This window comes from Danaus plexippus, chromosome 15, assembly GCF_018135715.1.
Source record: "Danaus plexippus chromosome 15, MEX_DaPlex, whole genome shotgun sequence".
Lineage (NCBI taxonomy): Eukaryota > Metazoa > Arthropoda > Insecta > Lepidoptera > Nymphalidae > Danaus > Danaus plexippus.
In genome coordinates, this window is record NC_083547.1 from 6,481,212 (window position 1) to 6,495,308 (window position 14,097).

The 14,097-nt window shown below is 37.0% G+C and overlaps 1 protein-coding gene across 2 annotated transcripts; it reads left to right on the forward strand.

Moving 5' to 3' along the window:
• Positions 1-1,616: 1,616 nt before the first annotated feature.
• LOC116766159 (mucin-2-like) lies at positions 1,617-12,088 on the forward strand. 2 transcript variants are annotated; one of them, XM_061522778.1, is made up of 9 exons: positions 1,619-1,936; positions 2,204-3,234; positions 4,963-5,703; positions 6,746-6,888; positions 7,045-7,182; positions 7,340-7,586; positions 7,861-8,117; positions 9,291-9,473; positions 10,365-12,088. In XM_061522778.1, exons 2-9 carry the CDS (start codon positions 2,307-2,309, stop codon positions 10,449-10,451), a joined length of 2,724 nt encoding a protein of 907 aa, XP_061378762.1. In that variant the 5' UTR covers positions 1,619-1,936; positions 2,204-2,306; the 3' UTR covers positions 10,452-12,088. The 2 variants fall into 2 exon arrangements, with proteins under 2 accessions (XP_061378761.1, XP_061378762.1); XM_061522777.1 differs by having other exon boundaries at positions 1,617-1,936; positions 2,204-5,703.
• Positions 12,089-14,097: the final 2,009 nt, after the last annotated feature.

Here is a 14,097-nt window from a genome sequence, read left to right on the forward strand (position 1 = left end):
AGGTGCGTTTTAACTCGAGACTCCCGCAGCGTTACGTCATCGTAACCTTGAGAAGACTCGATTTATTCCCACTGTGTCCCAGAAAGTTCAAACTATTTGATGTATATATTTTTTTCGTTTACCGTCAGACATATTTGACCGTTTGTAATTTGTAACTGTCAGATTTATTGTTATTTTTAGTAACAGATTTGATTTGCTTTAAAATATACGTTTAGAATTCCTAAAATATTCGTATAGATTAACATAAGTAGTCTAAAAATAATAATATGATATTCAGACAACAAAATTATAAATAGAGGGTCGTTATAGAATAAAAAAAAATCAAATCATTCCAGATTATCTACTCCTTGAAGATATAGTTTAACGCTTGTCTTTGAACTTATTATTATTCTATTTAAAACAAGTTGTTAAATTCGATAATAAAATAAAATATCGCAGCGTTTAGTTCCTTTATAATTTGTTTTAGACATTATAAAGATTTACAGTTATTATTGATATTAAGTTGTAGTTAATTATATTAAAAGTCTACAAACAAACTTCGTGGTCGTGGATTTTATAGATAATAGAAACCACCGTCATTGGTTATGTGGAGGTGTTATTTCCGGTCAGCCCTGGAATCTATATGAGCATTGGAAGGAATTATGTTATTGTACTCAAAGCAGAGAAACTCATCGAAAGAAAATTATAATAATACTTTATGCGGATATTCTGTCAAGATGTCTGGTGATTCAACAAAAGGAACTTATTTTTTATTTCAATGCCTAGGCGTACAGTTTGGGAGGTTAACTAAGTTGTCCTTTAATACATTTCTTTATTTCCTTGGTGTTTAGTTTTTTTAATCCTAAAATTAGATAGCTGACGAAAGAATCGATAGACTCTAGTGTATCACATTACATTTATATCACATTTCTAGTAAAAAACTATGTTGAATAGTTTGCGGTCGTATATCTTAATCTATGCCTAGACTTTAATTAGTAAATAAGAAATCTAAACAGCAGTTTATCCTTAATAATCCAAAAAATCTGTCAATTCGATAGATTTTCATTTAGTTGGGACCCTTTTCATACGAATTTAAATTGATAGAAGACTTTTGACAATCGAATTAAAAAAACCTGTATAAAATATAAGTTTTAATTGTTCGTGTATAAAAAAAGTAACAAAGTTAACTGTTCTTAATTCTGATGTTCAGCTAATAATAACTTATTACGTAATATTTACTTAATACATAGTGTAGGTAAAAAACGTAGTTTATAAAAAGATTTTTATATGCTTGGAGAGATATCGATTGTTTTTCATAAATTCGCTAATATTTGAGTCCAAGAAAATAACAGTTGTTTCATTAAGGTCGGTTATTTTAAAAATAAAAATAGTTGTAACCTTTTAATCAATCTACATCTCTAAAATTTTGCATTGATAAAAAAGGACTAAAAAATCAAATTTATAATTGTATACTTTAGAAGAATTATTAGAACAAATAATTTTTTAATTCATGTATAATCAATAAAAAAAACATTTTCAAAAAAAGTATTTACATTACATTCATGAAGTTTTTAAAAATTACATAAACTTGAATACGACATTGTGTAGATGGCGCTGTATCGCTTGTTGTACGGTGGTTCGTACGACATTCGACAAGTAAAATGGCGGCGATTAATGTGAAAGGCGAAACGTTGTCTTATTTCAACTTGTAAATAGAGTTATTGGTATTCTAAAATATTATTTTTAATAGAGAAAGAGAAGAAAAATTCATAAACAAAGTGTTTTGGTATTAGTTGTGTGTAGTATATGACAAAATTTGGTGATTTTCCATTTCACAATAGACAAAACCCGTCGCAACGAGCACTCGAAGAGTCGAGGCCATATTTATGATGTTATCTGTCGTGTGAGCGTCCTCTGAAACCACATTGATAAATGGTTATTCAAAACTGATGCGATGGTATGTTCCCTCACACAAATACTCTCTGTTAATAACAAGTTCGTCTCAACAAATCTCTGCATTGTTCAAATATATTGACGCTACCGTGACTACCGCGCATTATTTTTATTTTGCTATATTTTGATTTAAATCAATGCATTTGTTTTTCTCTTATTTGATCATAGAACATATTCTAGATAAGAATAAAAGTGTCATAAATTATAATACATTAAGTAAGTTTATTTTGTTTCTTGTCTAATAACGTTAATGTTTTTTTTTTCTTTTCAGGAGTGTTATGTTTACCTGAAGACCAATTAAGTTATACAGTATGACTTCAAGTGCTCCAATTTAGTGGTAGTAGTTTTGTATTTTTGTGTATAACAAACTATGGATGAAAGTGTGGACTTCTATTGATAAATTACATACATACATTAACACTACACAAAGCAACACGGAGGTGGTAATGGATCCAGTAGGACCATGGTCAGCATATGCTTCGTACAATCGGCTAGCAGGAGTACAAGCTGGTGCTGCAAGTGGAGATTTTCATCACCATCTGGCAAGCGGAGGAACTGGATTAGGCAGCCAATCTGTGCCTTCAACTACTAGCCAAATATTACTTCAGGCAGCTCATACTACGGCATCATTAGCAGGACAACTTGGTTCATCCACTAGCTCTCCTTTCAACCCTGGTGGTTTCCTTTCTCCACCCACTGTGGGGTATGATGCAGTTTTCTCACCTTTATTTCATCATGCCAACCCAAAACCAGCACATTATAGTTCATCCCTACAGGCGCAGCACCGTCAAGTAATTGCCCAAGCGCAGGCAGCGGTCGCCTCTAAACAATCTTCAGTAGAAAGTGAAATTTCCTCATTAAGGGAAAATTATTCCCATCAACCGCTAGCTGCACAAGGAACATCATTTTTTGATCAACCAACAACACCTGGCAGTACGGCAGGTTTGAGTTGGCAAGGAAACAATCAACTTCCCAGTCCATTTGGAATTCTACCTCATGAAAGTGTTGTGCCCTCATCGCCAAGTCCTGCCACAACAAAAGCATCAGCGACATATGAAAACTTTAATGCTCACTTTGCTGCCGCTCAAACTCTCAACAATCACCTCAACTCTCAAATTTCCAGTGCCGGTAAACAAACAAACAGGTCGGGATCACCTGCAACAGCAACTAAACAACCAGCTTCTTCAACATCATCTTCGACTTTTTTTCAATCTCCTTCATCTTTTGGAAACCAGTCTGATAATTCGTACAGTTCAAGTGCAAAAAGTGGCCAACTCCCATCACAGCAGGATTATGCTGGAAGTAAGTCATATTCAAGTTCTGCAAGTAATGCTGTTCACTCCCAACAATCTTGTATAGTGTCAACTCCATCAGTAACATCCTCTCCCCCACATCCCAGCAAAGATTACCGTTCACCCCCTTCCAATTCTACCAGACCGTCAGCGACTATATACAATTCTTCACCTAAGAATTCTTCTAGTGAAAAAAGCCCCCACACATCATCTAGTAGTAGTAGCGGTTTTGTATCTCCCACGTCCAAACCTCCACAAATACAAACGAAAGCACAAAGTAAAATATACCCCGAGTTAAGTTCAGAGCAAAGAAAAATCTGTGACACGAATGACAAACTCCAACCCCAGTCGTCCCCTATAAGTTACTCTATTATGGATAGTCCTGGTAGATTAAATTTTACTTCGGGTACTGGAACCTCTTCTAAGACTAATAGAATTGGCAGTTCTCAGTATAATTCGACACAAAGTTCAAGTTTTAGGCATTATCAAAGTGGAAATAATGTAGAGTCAGAGTATCATGTTAGAGCTAAAAGTAGTTCTAGTACTGACACTGGATATTCCAGCAGTAGTTCTCAAAATGGACCTGATTGTGGGGTTGTAGTCTCTAGAAGGCATAGTCCTTTGCAGGCGGCACCTCAGACCTCGCCCTTAGGACATGGTTCTAGTCCAGCCTACCCTTTATACCATAGTCCCATGAATTCTATCAATTCCCCTCAACAGCTAGGGGATCATTACAGCAAAGTGAATAATGCTGCACCAAGGTCACCCTTAGATGCTTCTGTCTCACGACCACCCTCACAAAATAGCCAAGTCGCTTACCCTTCCGTTATAACAAGAGCCTTAGGAATTGAACAAACTAAATCTTATAGTGAAAATAGATACGAACGTAACCAAAATCAGCCAGCAACTCAAAGTTGTTGGGAAACAGAGAGGCAATCCAACAGAAAATTCAGCAGTATTGGTATGAGTAGGAGTAACAGTTCTAGTAGCTTCAACGGCTTAACTGAAAATAATACTCATCCTGAAAAATCCTCATCTCAGTCCCAGAGTTCTAATGAAAAAATATTGAGTTTGTCTGAAAGACATCATAATTACGTCGAGGGCAATAGTGTAGCTTTACAAGATCTCTCTAGTTGTCGCGGTGATCCTATGAGTATAGTTAAGAATCTTCAAAGTTTACAACAAAGTTGTCAAATCCAAGATAGTAAAAGTACTAAAAGTCTAACCCCAGTGTCGAACTTGCCACCCGTAAGTAAATCAATATCCAGGCGAAAAAGTACTGAAAAAGTAGTACCTCATACTAACATGAATGACATTTCCAATGCCGTAATGGCAGATTATTTAGCTAATAGAATACCACCACCCGCCCATAGCTCCACGAGCCAGCAACAAAACGGTAGCTATTTTGATTTCGAGAGATGGAATCTTCCGCCCCCTCCGCCTAAAATGTTTCCCGGAACTTCAGCTTTCGGTTCCCAAGCACCACTACATGCCACTAACTTCAATCAACACCAAGCTCTGGCAATGCAGCACGGTCACACATTAACCTATTTTTCTCCCTTTCACCTAGGCCACCATCCCGATTTCCAATCCTCTGTGGAGTTAACACCTCTATCTTCATTTAGTGAAACTCCACCTTCGGCTTCCTCGTCATCTTTTTCCACACCAGAAACTCGTGAAGAGGAACAGCCCAAGGTGGTAGTACCTAATATAGAAGAAGAACTTGGTTTCCTTGCAGAACAACGCGCAAATACTGCATCGACGGTAGCACCCACTTCACAGCAGCAGAACATTAACAGTACTTCACAAGACGCTACTTCAAAAATAATGGAAAAAAAGTTCAATGTTCCCGTTACGGGCCCCGGTTCGGGATTCATGGCTTCTTATTTGAAATTTTTACAAGGAGAGAGAGATACCTCTCCTCCGCCGGCCGGTCGAGGCGCCAGGAAATCTACATGGTCGAGGAGCAACACCAACAGTAACACGAACAATAAAACATATCCCAACGACCATAACAAAAGTCAGTGCGAGACGAATTCGTCGCAGAGCGCCAACGGCTCCATGGCGACCATTAACTCCGGCATGACGCTCGGCAACCCCGCCATGAGCACGGCGCTCGCCAACCAGCCGCACCCCTCGTCCACCCTCCTCCCGCACGCCAAGGCCGCGGAGCAGGACGAGTCGCGCTACTACAGTCTGAACAAAGACAGAAAGAGAAAGTACGACGGCACGGAGGAGGCCGTCTACGACGCGGACGAGGAGGCGAGGCGGCTGAACAAGCCCGTGCTGAACGTGCCCAGCACGCCGCTCAGCGACAAGGGCAAGAAGGGGCGAGCGGCGGCGATGAGCAAGGCGCCGCCCTCGGCGTTGGTGGCGCCTCAGCCGGCCGCGCCCAAGAAGCCGCGGGCGCCCTCGCACCCGGCGCCTCCGCTGCCTCCCCCGCAGCAGCAGTACTATTACCAACCGCAGCCCGAGGAAGGTGCGTTCAATTTGTTAGATTTCCACTTGAGAAGTAGAGCGCGATGGTGAAGAGCTAGCCCTGAAGCTTGTATGACAGGAGCGAGCTAACCGACCGCCCCCCGGCGGCCCGCCGTGAAAACTTGTTACATTTTAACTGTGATATGTAAAATTTTATTAGATGAAATCTATTATTATTTACTGTAAATAATGTACGAAGAGAATGTGATGTGCCTCCACTAGAAGGTCCATGTTTAGGGTTAGCCTGTAACAAGATTTCACACCGTTATTTGTTAATGACACATTATTAGTGCCATTTTATTGTAAATTGTAGATTTGTGACTCTTGTCATACTCGCTATTGAAGGGGTGCTACCATTAATAATTCCAAAATGTGGTATATTTTTTTATGGGATCGAGACCAGCGGTGTCCGTTGTATATACTAAATAATGTATTGTATTTTACAGTATTTGAATTTAGTTGGTACCTTTGAAATTGTATACATATACCTTGCTGTTAGCCGAAAGTGATTTATATTATAAGGAGATAAAAAATGAATGCATAATACATTGACAGCTACAATCTAGTGCGGATAATGTATGAGAAGGCTATGCCGTGGATATAAGTTTTGTATTTCTATTTAATTGTTATTTGTTTATGCACAATTCTCAATATTTTATGTAAATACTTTTGTATAATAGGAGGAAACATAAAATAAACTCGACTATATTACTGATATGTGTTAAATAATTTTAGTCTGTAATTATTCCTGGTAGCACCCTTCACTTCGCCAAATAGGGATAACATGTTCATGTTGTATGTTGTTTTATTGATCGCTTGTATGTGTCCGTTGAATGTCTCCGTTGACGAACACCTTGTACATGTTATCACGCATGGCGACTACTTCACCATTTGGCTTTCCCTATCCTTGACCGTTCCCACCTTTTGAAACACCGATTTTGATAATATTTAATGTACCACCACGAAAAGGTAATGTAAAGAATGATCTCATCACAATACGAACGCGAATAACATGTTTGATATACTGCTGTGATATGTTTTAGTGCCGTCGCACACAGTCCTGGGTTACGGGGTGTACGGCGACGGAGACGCGAACTCCAACAGGAAGTTGCATCATATAAAGCACCAACAAGTGTCGAGCAGTGCGCAGATCGAGAACAGACCTATCGAAGAAATGCCTTACCAGGTTAGGAAATAAATAGTTCTCTAAGATACCTTTAATGTAGCTTTATAATTAATTTACATTTGTGTATTGTTCTGGACGACTATAGTAAGTGTCCTTACTCAATATTTCCTGCTGTATTTGTGATACAACTAATCGAGTTCATTTTTATATTTACAGTCCGGCGAGTTTGTTGCAATAAAGAGCGAACTGAACGAGATGTGGCCGGCGATATGGAGAGTGGACGGCAAGACGTTACTACAGAAGTATGAACCGTTTGAAGAAAATGGGAAAGTACTGTATAGAAATATATCAACGGTTAGTTAACGTTTTATTTAATACTATTAATTTAAACATAAACTTAAGCCAACCAACCACCACCAACCTAAGAACTTAAAATCTGATGATTGAAAGACTTTATTGAATTGTTAATATGTTAACACAAATAATAATCTTATCTGTAATAATTTTTCAGTATGCAGCTTGGAATCCTGAGAATAAAAAACTGTACACGCAAGTCCCTGTGAAAGTTCGGTCGCAGTCCCATTTAGAAACAATAGTAGAATTAGTGAGAAGCGAGTTGCAAGGGGATGAATGTAACTTTATAGAAAAAAGGATGTTGGAAACTCAAATGTACCAAGAAAACTTTGAAGTTTATATACAGACGTTAATATCGCACGCGTTGGATCCCAATTTCCTGACGGAGATTTTCCAGGAGCAAGGTAATTTTGTCAAAGTATGAATTACCGTAGAAACTTAATGGCAGTCTGGTAATGACGAGTGGAAGTGTTGCACTTTGTGAAACCGATTTCATCGTTTTCATCTCGCACATCACTTTCGATTCATTAATTAATAACTTGATTAACATTCAATACTTATTTATCAAGAATGTATTCTGACAACTTCCAGATTCTCAAACCTATTTTACAATTACATGCCGAAGTAACTGCTTTTAGTTCGTATAATGAATCATCGATTCGTACTTCAATATTCCAGACGAATACTTCCTGTCTAACGTCAAAACTGTGGACGAGGTGACTGAGAGTATGCGTCAACGCGTGTCGTGCAGTAACGCTCGGTCGCTGGACGCGGCCGTGGACGTGTGGCCGGGGCTGAGCGTTGCGGCGGGCGGTTCGGGGGCCTGTCGAGCCTGCACCAGACCCGCTGTGACTCGTCTGCTGCTGTACGGACAACCCTACAACCCGGCCACGCTCGAACCCGTGCAACCCAACGCCAGGCTGGCATACGAGAAGGTAGCACACTTATATTATACATGACTAATGTATTCAGCGGGTAAAAAACTCATTCCTAATCATAGGCTTCATACCTTTGATGTATTTCATCCAGACGTGATGGATTATGCAAATCAGAAATCAGAATGGTTCTATTTTTATGTCGCAGGCTATTGGATGATATGTCCGTCTAAAAGTTGCCGAAGGCAGATTGAAGGTTGCCATTTTATAAAATGTTTTATAACCTTAGTAGCGCATTTTATGATTACCCGCGGCATTTTTCTACAAATTATAAAAACGGACATATTATACAAATTGCCCGCGACATTTGTATAAGAATTAAAATACAAACAGGAGTTATATCTGTATGTAAAAATTATTAAAAACAGGCGCTATGTCAATTTTGGCTCTCAAAATGTAATTGTGGGCACTGTCATGTAATTTATTATTTTGGCTAGAAATTACAGGAAATCGTACTTATTTGTTATGTACAGATTTCTCACTTATATCCTTGTCGTTATCTAAAAACAGAGCTATATTTTTACCTTTTTTTTCCATTTATAAAATGTAAAACTACAATCAATCACAGGTATAAGAAAATTAACAGAAGAGCCGCCAGTGGGCGCCACTGTCATAAGCTGTTGTTCGTCTTTTTTTTTACTTTAAATAATTAATAATTATTGTTCAATAACTGACCATTACCGACCTGTGAGGAAACCTGGTCTTTATGATTTCAAATTATAAGATTGAAATCGCCAACCCATCTTGAGCAAGCGTGGTGATTAATGCTCTAACCTTCTCCATGTGAGAAGAAGCCTTTGCTCAGCAATGGACACCCATAGGCTGATGATGATGATGATGAACTGACAATTTAATTTTTTTACATATGTAAATTGAAGTAACGACTCGTATTTTTTTGTCTCTTTAAATTATACTACATATATCCTTGAAATCTTTCATTCTGAATAGTATTTTTCTAAATTATATTAATATATATTGTACTTAAAAAGCAGTAGTAGCCTAAGTTTCTCCTTATTAGATTAGCCATCTGTCAGTGAAAGTTTCATCAAAATCGGTAAAGTTCCATACATCACCCCCGAACTAACAGACAAACAATCTTTCATACTTTCATATAAGTATGTATATGTAAGATAATTCTAATTAATTAAATAATATATATTCTTTCCGTTGCAGGAGTTCCTGTTATGCACAACTTGTTGCGGTCGAGTGCAGTTGTACTCGAGAATATCACATCAGAAGTACCTCATGTATGCCGAGTGCAGTAAACGAGTGGCTGAGAAACGAATGCAGAATCCAAGTAAAGATACCACAGACATACTCAACGAATTGCTAGCGGATGAAGTTTGGCTGTCACAGGTAATGTATAACATAATGTGTATGTAACGCTCATTAAGAGAATTAATATAAAGAAATCAATTGTATCGCAATGTTTAGATAGAACATATTTACATTGCCAGGATAAAAGCTTAGAGTTATTATACATAAAATGTTTGTTTTGTATGGCATCGATGTTACCGGAAATGTGTGAAAATCAAGGAATTGTATAGAAATCCTACGAGATGTGTACAATTTCGATACTATTTAGGAATGTATAAAATATTGTTTGAAACTATTTAATGCATAGATATCCTAGGAAATGTATAAAGTAAATGCTTTCTGTAATAAGACACGTTGTTAATAATATATTTTTAATTATAGCACTTATTGAGACAATCGGGTAAAATAATAATATAACCTAACCTAACCTAACCATTAGTCACGAGATGTCTTTCTAACAGTTGTTTTTGCCATAGAAACTTCTTCAAATAACTCTTTGTAACGTTCATCTTCAATAAAAGTAGTGTTTTTACCGTTTGTTAATATTCTGAATGACGCCAAAGTCCTATAAAATCGCTCTTTCATAAGCGCGATGTGTGATTCGGCAGCCATTTTTGAACATTAGCGACGTGACAGTTTACAAGGCACTGCGCGATCGCCGGATCAGGCGAAGCAATATCTTAAATGTTTCGATTACTGTTAGGTAAATGTATAGATTTCCTAGGAGATGCGTAATGTGTAAGTATAGTATAATTTATTTCACACATTTCCGTGCGATTTTAGGAATTACATACACTACCTAGGAATTGTATGCAATGACGGATTACATACATATCCGTTAACATGTATATATAGTTTAGCTGTTGGGACTTCTGATTTTTGTTTAACATCTCTATGACATTATCGTAATGTTTTTTTCTCTCTTTCCAGCTGTTCCGAGACGTTCGACATTCGTGGGCCGAAGCGGAATCCTGGGAGAGGAAAATGAGACAGGCCATGACACGACAGATGATTTAACATTGAACATATGCCAAAATAACAAAGGACTGTGTATAATTTACGTTTTATACCTGTGGGATGTGTGTATGTATGTATGTATGTAATATTTATGTTTTTATTACACGCGTACGCCACGCCAGCTGCGGGTAAGCATCACGTATTATTAGTTGTCTCGCGTTAAACGGTCCGTCGGCTTGGCTGTTACCTAACATCGGTTCATTATTTTGTTAGTTGCGGTGCCATTTTTGCTTAGTGGAAACGCAAAAATCGTATGCTGTATGGTTTGTGATTCTGTCGTTTATTTTATTAAGTGCTGTCTTGTATTTAAATGAAACGGTATTAAAGTTAATTTCATCGATCAGGTTATTTTGTGTATATATTTTTTTTTTCATCAATTCAAACAACTAAATTCTCCTTTGTCAATGGCCTTAACAGTCCTTTTATGTACAACTTAAACCGTCGATGATCTTAGCCAAAACATAAAGTAGGTATCGGTTAAATAACTAGCGGAAGGTCAATGACTCATCTCTAATAATAAATGGCCTTGTAAAAATGTATTGCGGTATTTGTTAAATAATAGCAATATTTAATAGAAAAACCACACAAATATTTTTATGTATGTAAATAAGATGAATTGTCATAATGTGCAATGCTCACTGGGAACAGAATTAATTTAAATTGTTTTGTACATTAATTTTTTATCGCAGCATCCAGGTTTTGGGAATGTGCAAGTATTATGATTTTTTTTTCCTAAATTTATTGAGATCTAGTAATAATCTGTGATGTTATAGACAGATATACCTCTACATACCTTATTGAGAACACTGACACAATTTCTAGACTGATTTATCATCACAGGAACAAAGTATATATATATATTTATATTTATATATATTTAATTAACTATCTATTTCAAACATATTTTGATTACTTTAATGTATTTCTTCTTTTTACAAAACTCCTAACAAAACTTGTGAGATACAAGTATCTTGGAATTGAAGGAAAATGAGATCTGTAATTTTATCTCTTGCCTTTTTTCTATATAAATCCTTTAACTATAAATGTTTAGCAAGAAACGAGAAATTAATATTATGAATGGGTATGAACAGTCTACCGTTGCTGCAACAGTCTATAATAATGATTACTTTATCACACTAACACAATTCTAGAGCTTTTATATTTATAACCTCTGAATATTATTCGAGATTTGATTTTTAAATTTGTCAAATGACCAAAAAACTTTTTAATGACCTCCGGTGAAAATTAGTGCTATATATCACATTCCTGAAGCTTTCTTTTTTTTTTTTGTATAATTTTAAAATGATATCTTTATTAAAAAGTGATGTTTAGTTTTTAAGTTAGTTCACATAATTTATAAATGAACAAAATGGCGTTTATTATATATAAACTATATATAACTAAAATATAAGTACACTATTAGATTGTATTTTGTATACTTACATTGGGTTGTATAGGTTTAATATAATGAATGATGAACAAACATACGTACATCAGAGAAATTATATAGACTTATAGAGAAACTTGCCGTCACCGAAGTATGGGAGGACTTAATTTATTTTGTTCTGGTGAGACGAGATGGCTCACTCGTTTTGACACTTTCTTATACATCATAATAAATGGCAATTTTATCAGAATTTTGTTTTTTTCTTTGATTTACAATAAAAGTACCCGCATCATCAACCCTAGAGCGGTCACCTTTTGTTTCTCTACCGTTAATTCTGGAATATAGAGCACATTACTAGTTTCATAATCTAATAATTGTTTTCAATATTATTTTTAATTACAACTTGCTATTGTGATTTTCAACTGATCCCAAAAATATATTTTTATGGAAACACATTTTAACAATGAATGTAAAATGGGAATCGAGGTCAAAACCCGTCACAAATATATGAGCTACATACATTAATAGTCAAAAGCAGAAACCTTGTAGGATCACCCAGTCCCCCTTTCAGGAAACCATTACCTCAAGAACACCTAGTTGTAACAAGCTGAAATAGGAAAACAGCGTAAATTAGCTTAAAATGGTTTAATTTATGTACAAGCAATTCATTGATAAGATTTTGTAGTGTCTATGGCATATATTTTAACGCTCGCAAAAGACAAAAGCTAGAGGACATCCGGTTGATGTCACGTTAAGTTTTAATCACTCTTTGCTATTATACACTAATTAGAGTTTGATAAGCTAATCGTAATCTGTGAGCACTATCTGCCTAAGTATTCAGTGTAGCTGAGCTAGTAGTTTCTAATCGGGTACAGTTGCCGGCACGTAACTTTGCAAGCGACGATAGATGCGCAGAATACGATTTTTACGTCTCACGGGTATGATGACGCGGGGAACGTGACGAGTTGACGACACAATCCCGTGCGCGTGATTGGTTGTTCGCTCCCGAGTACACTTGCGAGCACTTAATTTGAACCCATTGTTTTTGTTTTATTGCACTAGGTATAAATGCAACAACCTTGTCGAGATACGTGCCGGCAACTGTACTTTAATTCACGGTTGTATACTTGTAAAGGTACATATATCAACTTAATAAATTACATAAAACTCGTAACTTCTTACTGTAAAGAAGTATTTTGGTTTAGTGTATATGAAATGAGACGTAACCTCATTATTCCATGGATTTACAGTACGGGTGCCGGGTCCATCGCGTTGCAGGGAGAGTAGCTTCCAGTGTCTGGAACTTGCGACCCAGTTGTAGGTTTATGGGGCCCCTATTTATCTCTATTTAACTAACCAAATTTGAAACGAACCTACGAAGGCCGAATTCTAACTACGTGTTAAGAATGTATTGATATCAATTCTGGACATGCCCAAGTGTTTTAGTTGGCTATAGTGAGATTTAGCTGTTCGACCCGTCGGCCTCACTTCTACCGCGTACAAATTTATGACGAACCTATACTTAGTGAGCTCGTAATACTTATTGACCTTGATGGCAATGTCTTTGGGGGTGTTGGTTTCTCAAGGAACCGTAAGCTCTATTAACACAACGCACTTTAAAATTCGCAAATGCAGAAATGTCTGGTCGAGACGCCGACGCACAAATGTTATTCATTATGTTCCAATCCGGAGCAGCTTTTAGGATAGATATAGGTTGACATTTGATTTTATAATTAGTAAGTTTGGGATCAAGTAGGAAGGTCAAAGATACGGATATATTAAAGACCTTTATTCAGCAAGACGAGAATTCTAAATATAAGACCCATGCAATGAACATGAAAATGCAGAATGAGTGGCTACACATAAGAGATTTTTGCATCCCATTAGCACGAAAATGAGGCACTCTAATTCTTAATTGGTCGCCAGCACTGCTAAAATATTATCTCAATGCTGCTACATCTGCGGGGAAGCAGTTGGCACTGCTAAGTACTTGCTGTTGAGATGTAGGGTACTCCTGGATAGCGGTCAATACCTACTCGCGTCGTCACGATATTCGTGCGACGGCGTCCAGACCGCACATATTTCTATATTCGCGAATTTTATAGCGCGTTGTGATAGAGCTCACTAAAAATAAATTCGTTGTAAATTTTTACGCGGTAGAAGTAGGAGCGAGAGGTATAACAGCCAAATCTCACTACAACCTGCTAAAATACTTGGGCCTGCCAAGAACTAACATCAGTTAATTCTTGGAACGTGCGT

Bases quoted from the DNA above. Each gene is read 5' to 3' on its own strand.
- LOC116766159 (XM_061522777.1), top strand. From the start codon at position 2,307: ATGAAAGTGTGGACTTCTATTGATAAATTACATACATACATTAACACT. The intron at 6,889-7,044 runs GTTAGGAAATAA...TTATATTTACAG, and splicing joins TCGAAGAAATGCCTTACCAG to TCCGGCGAGTTTGTTGCAAT. The intron at 7,587-7,860 runs GTAATTTTGTCA...TCAATATTCCAG, and splicing joins GGAGATTTTCCAGGAGCAAG to ACGAATACTTCCTGTCTAAC.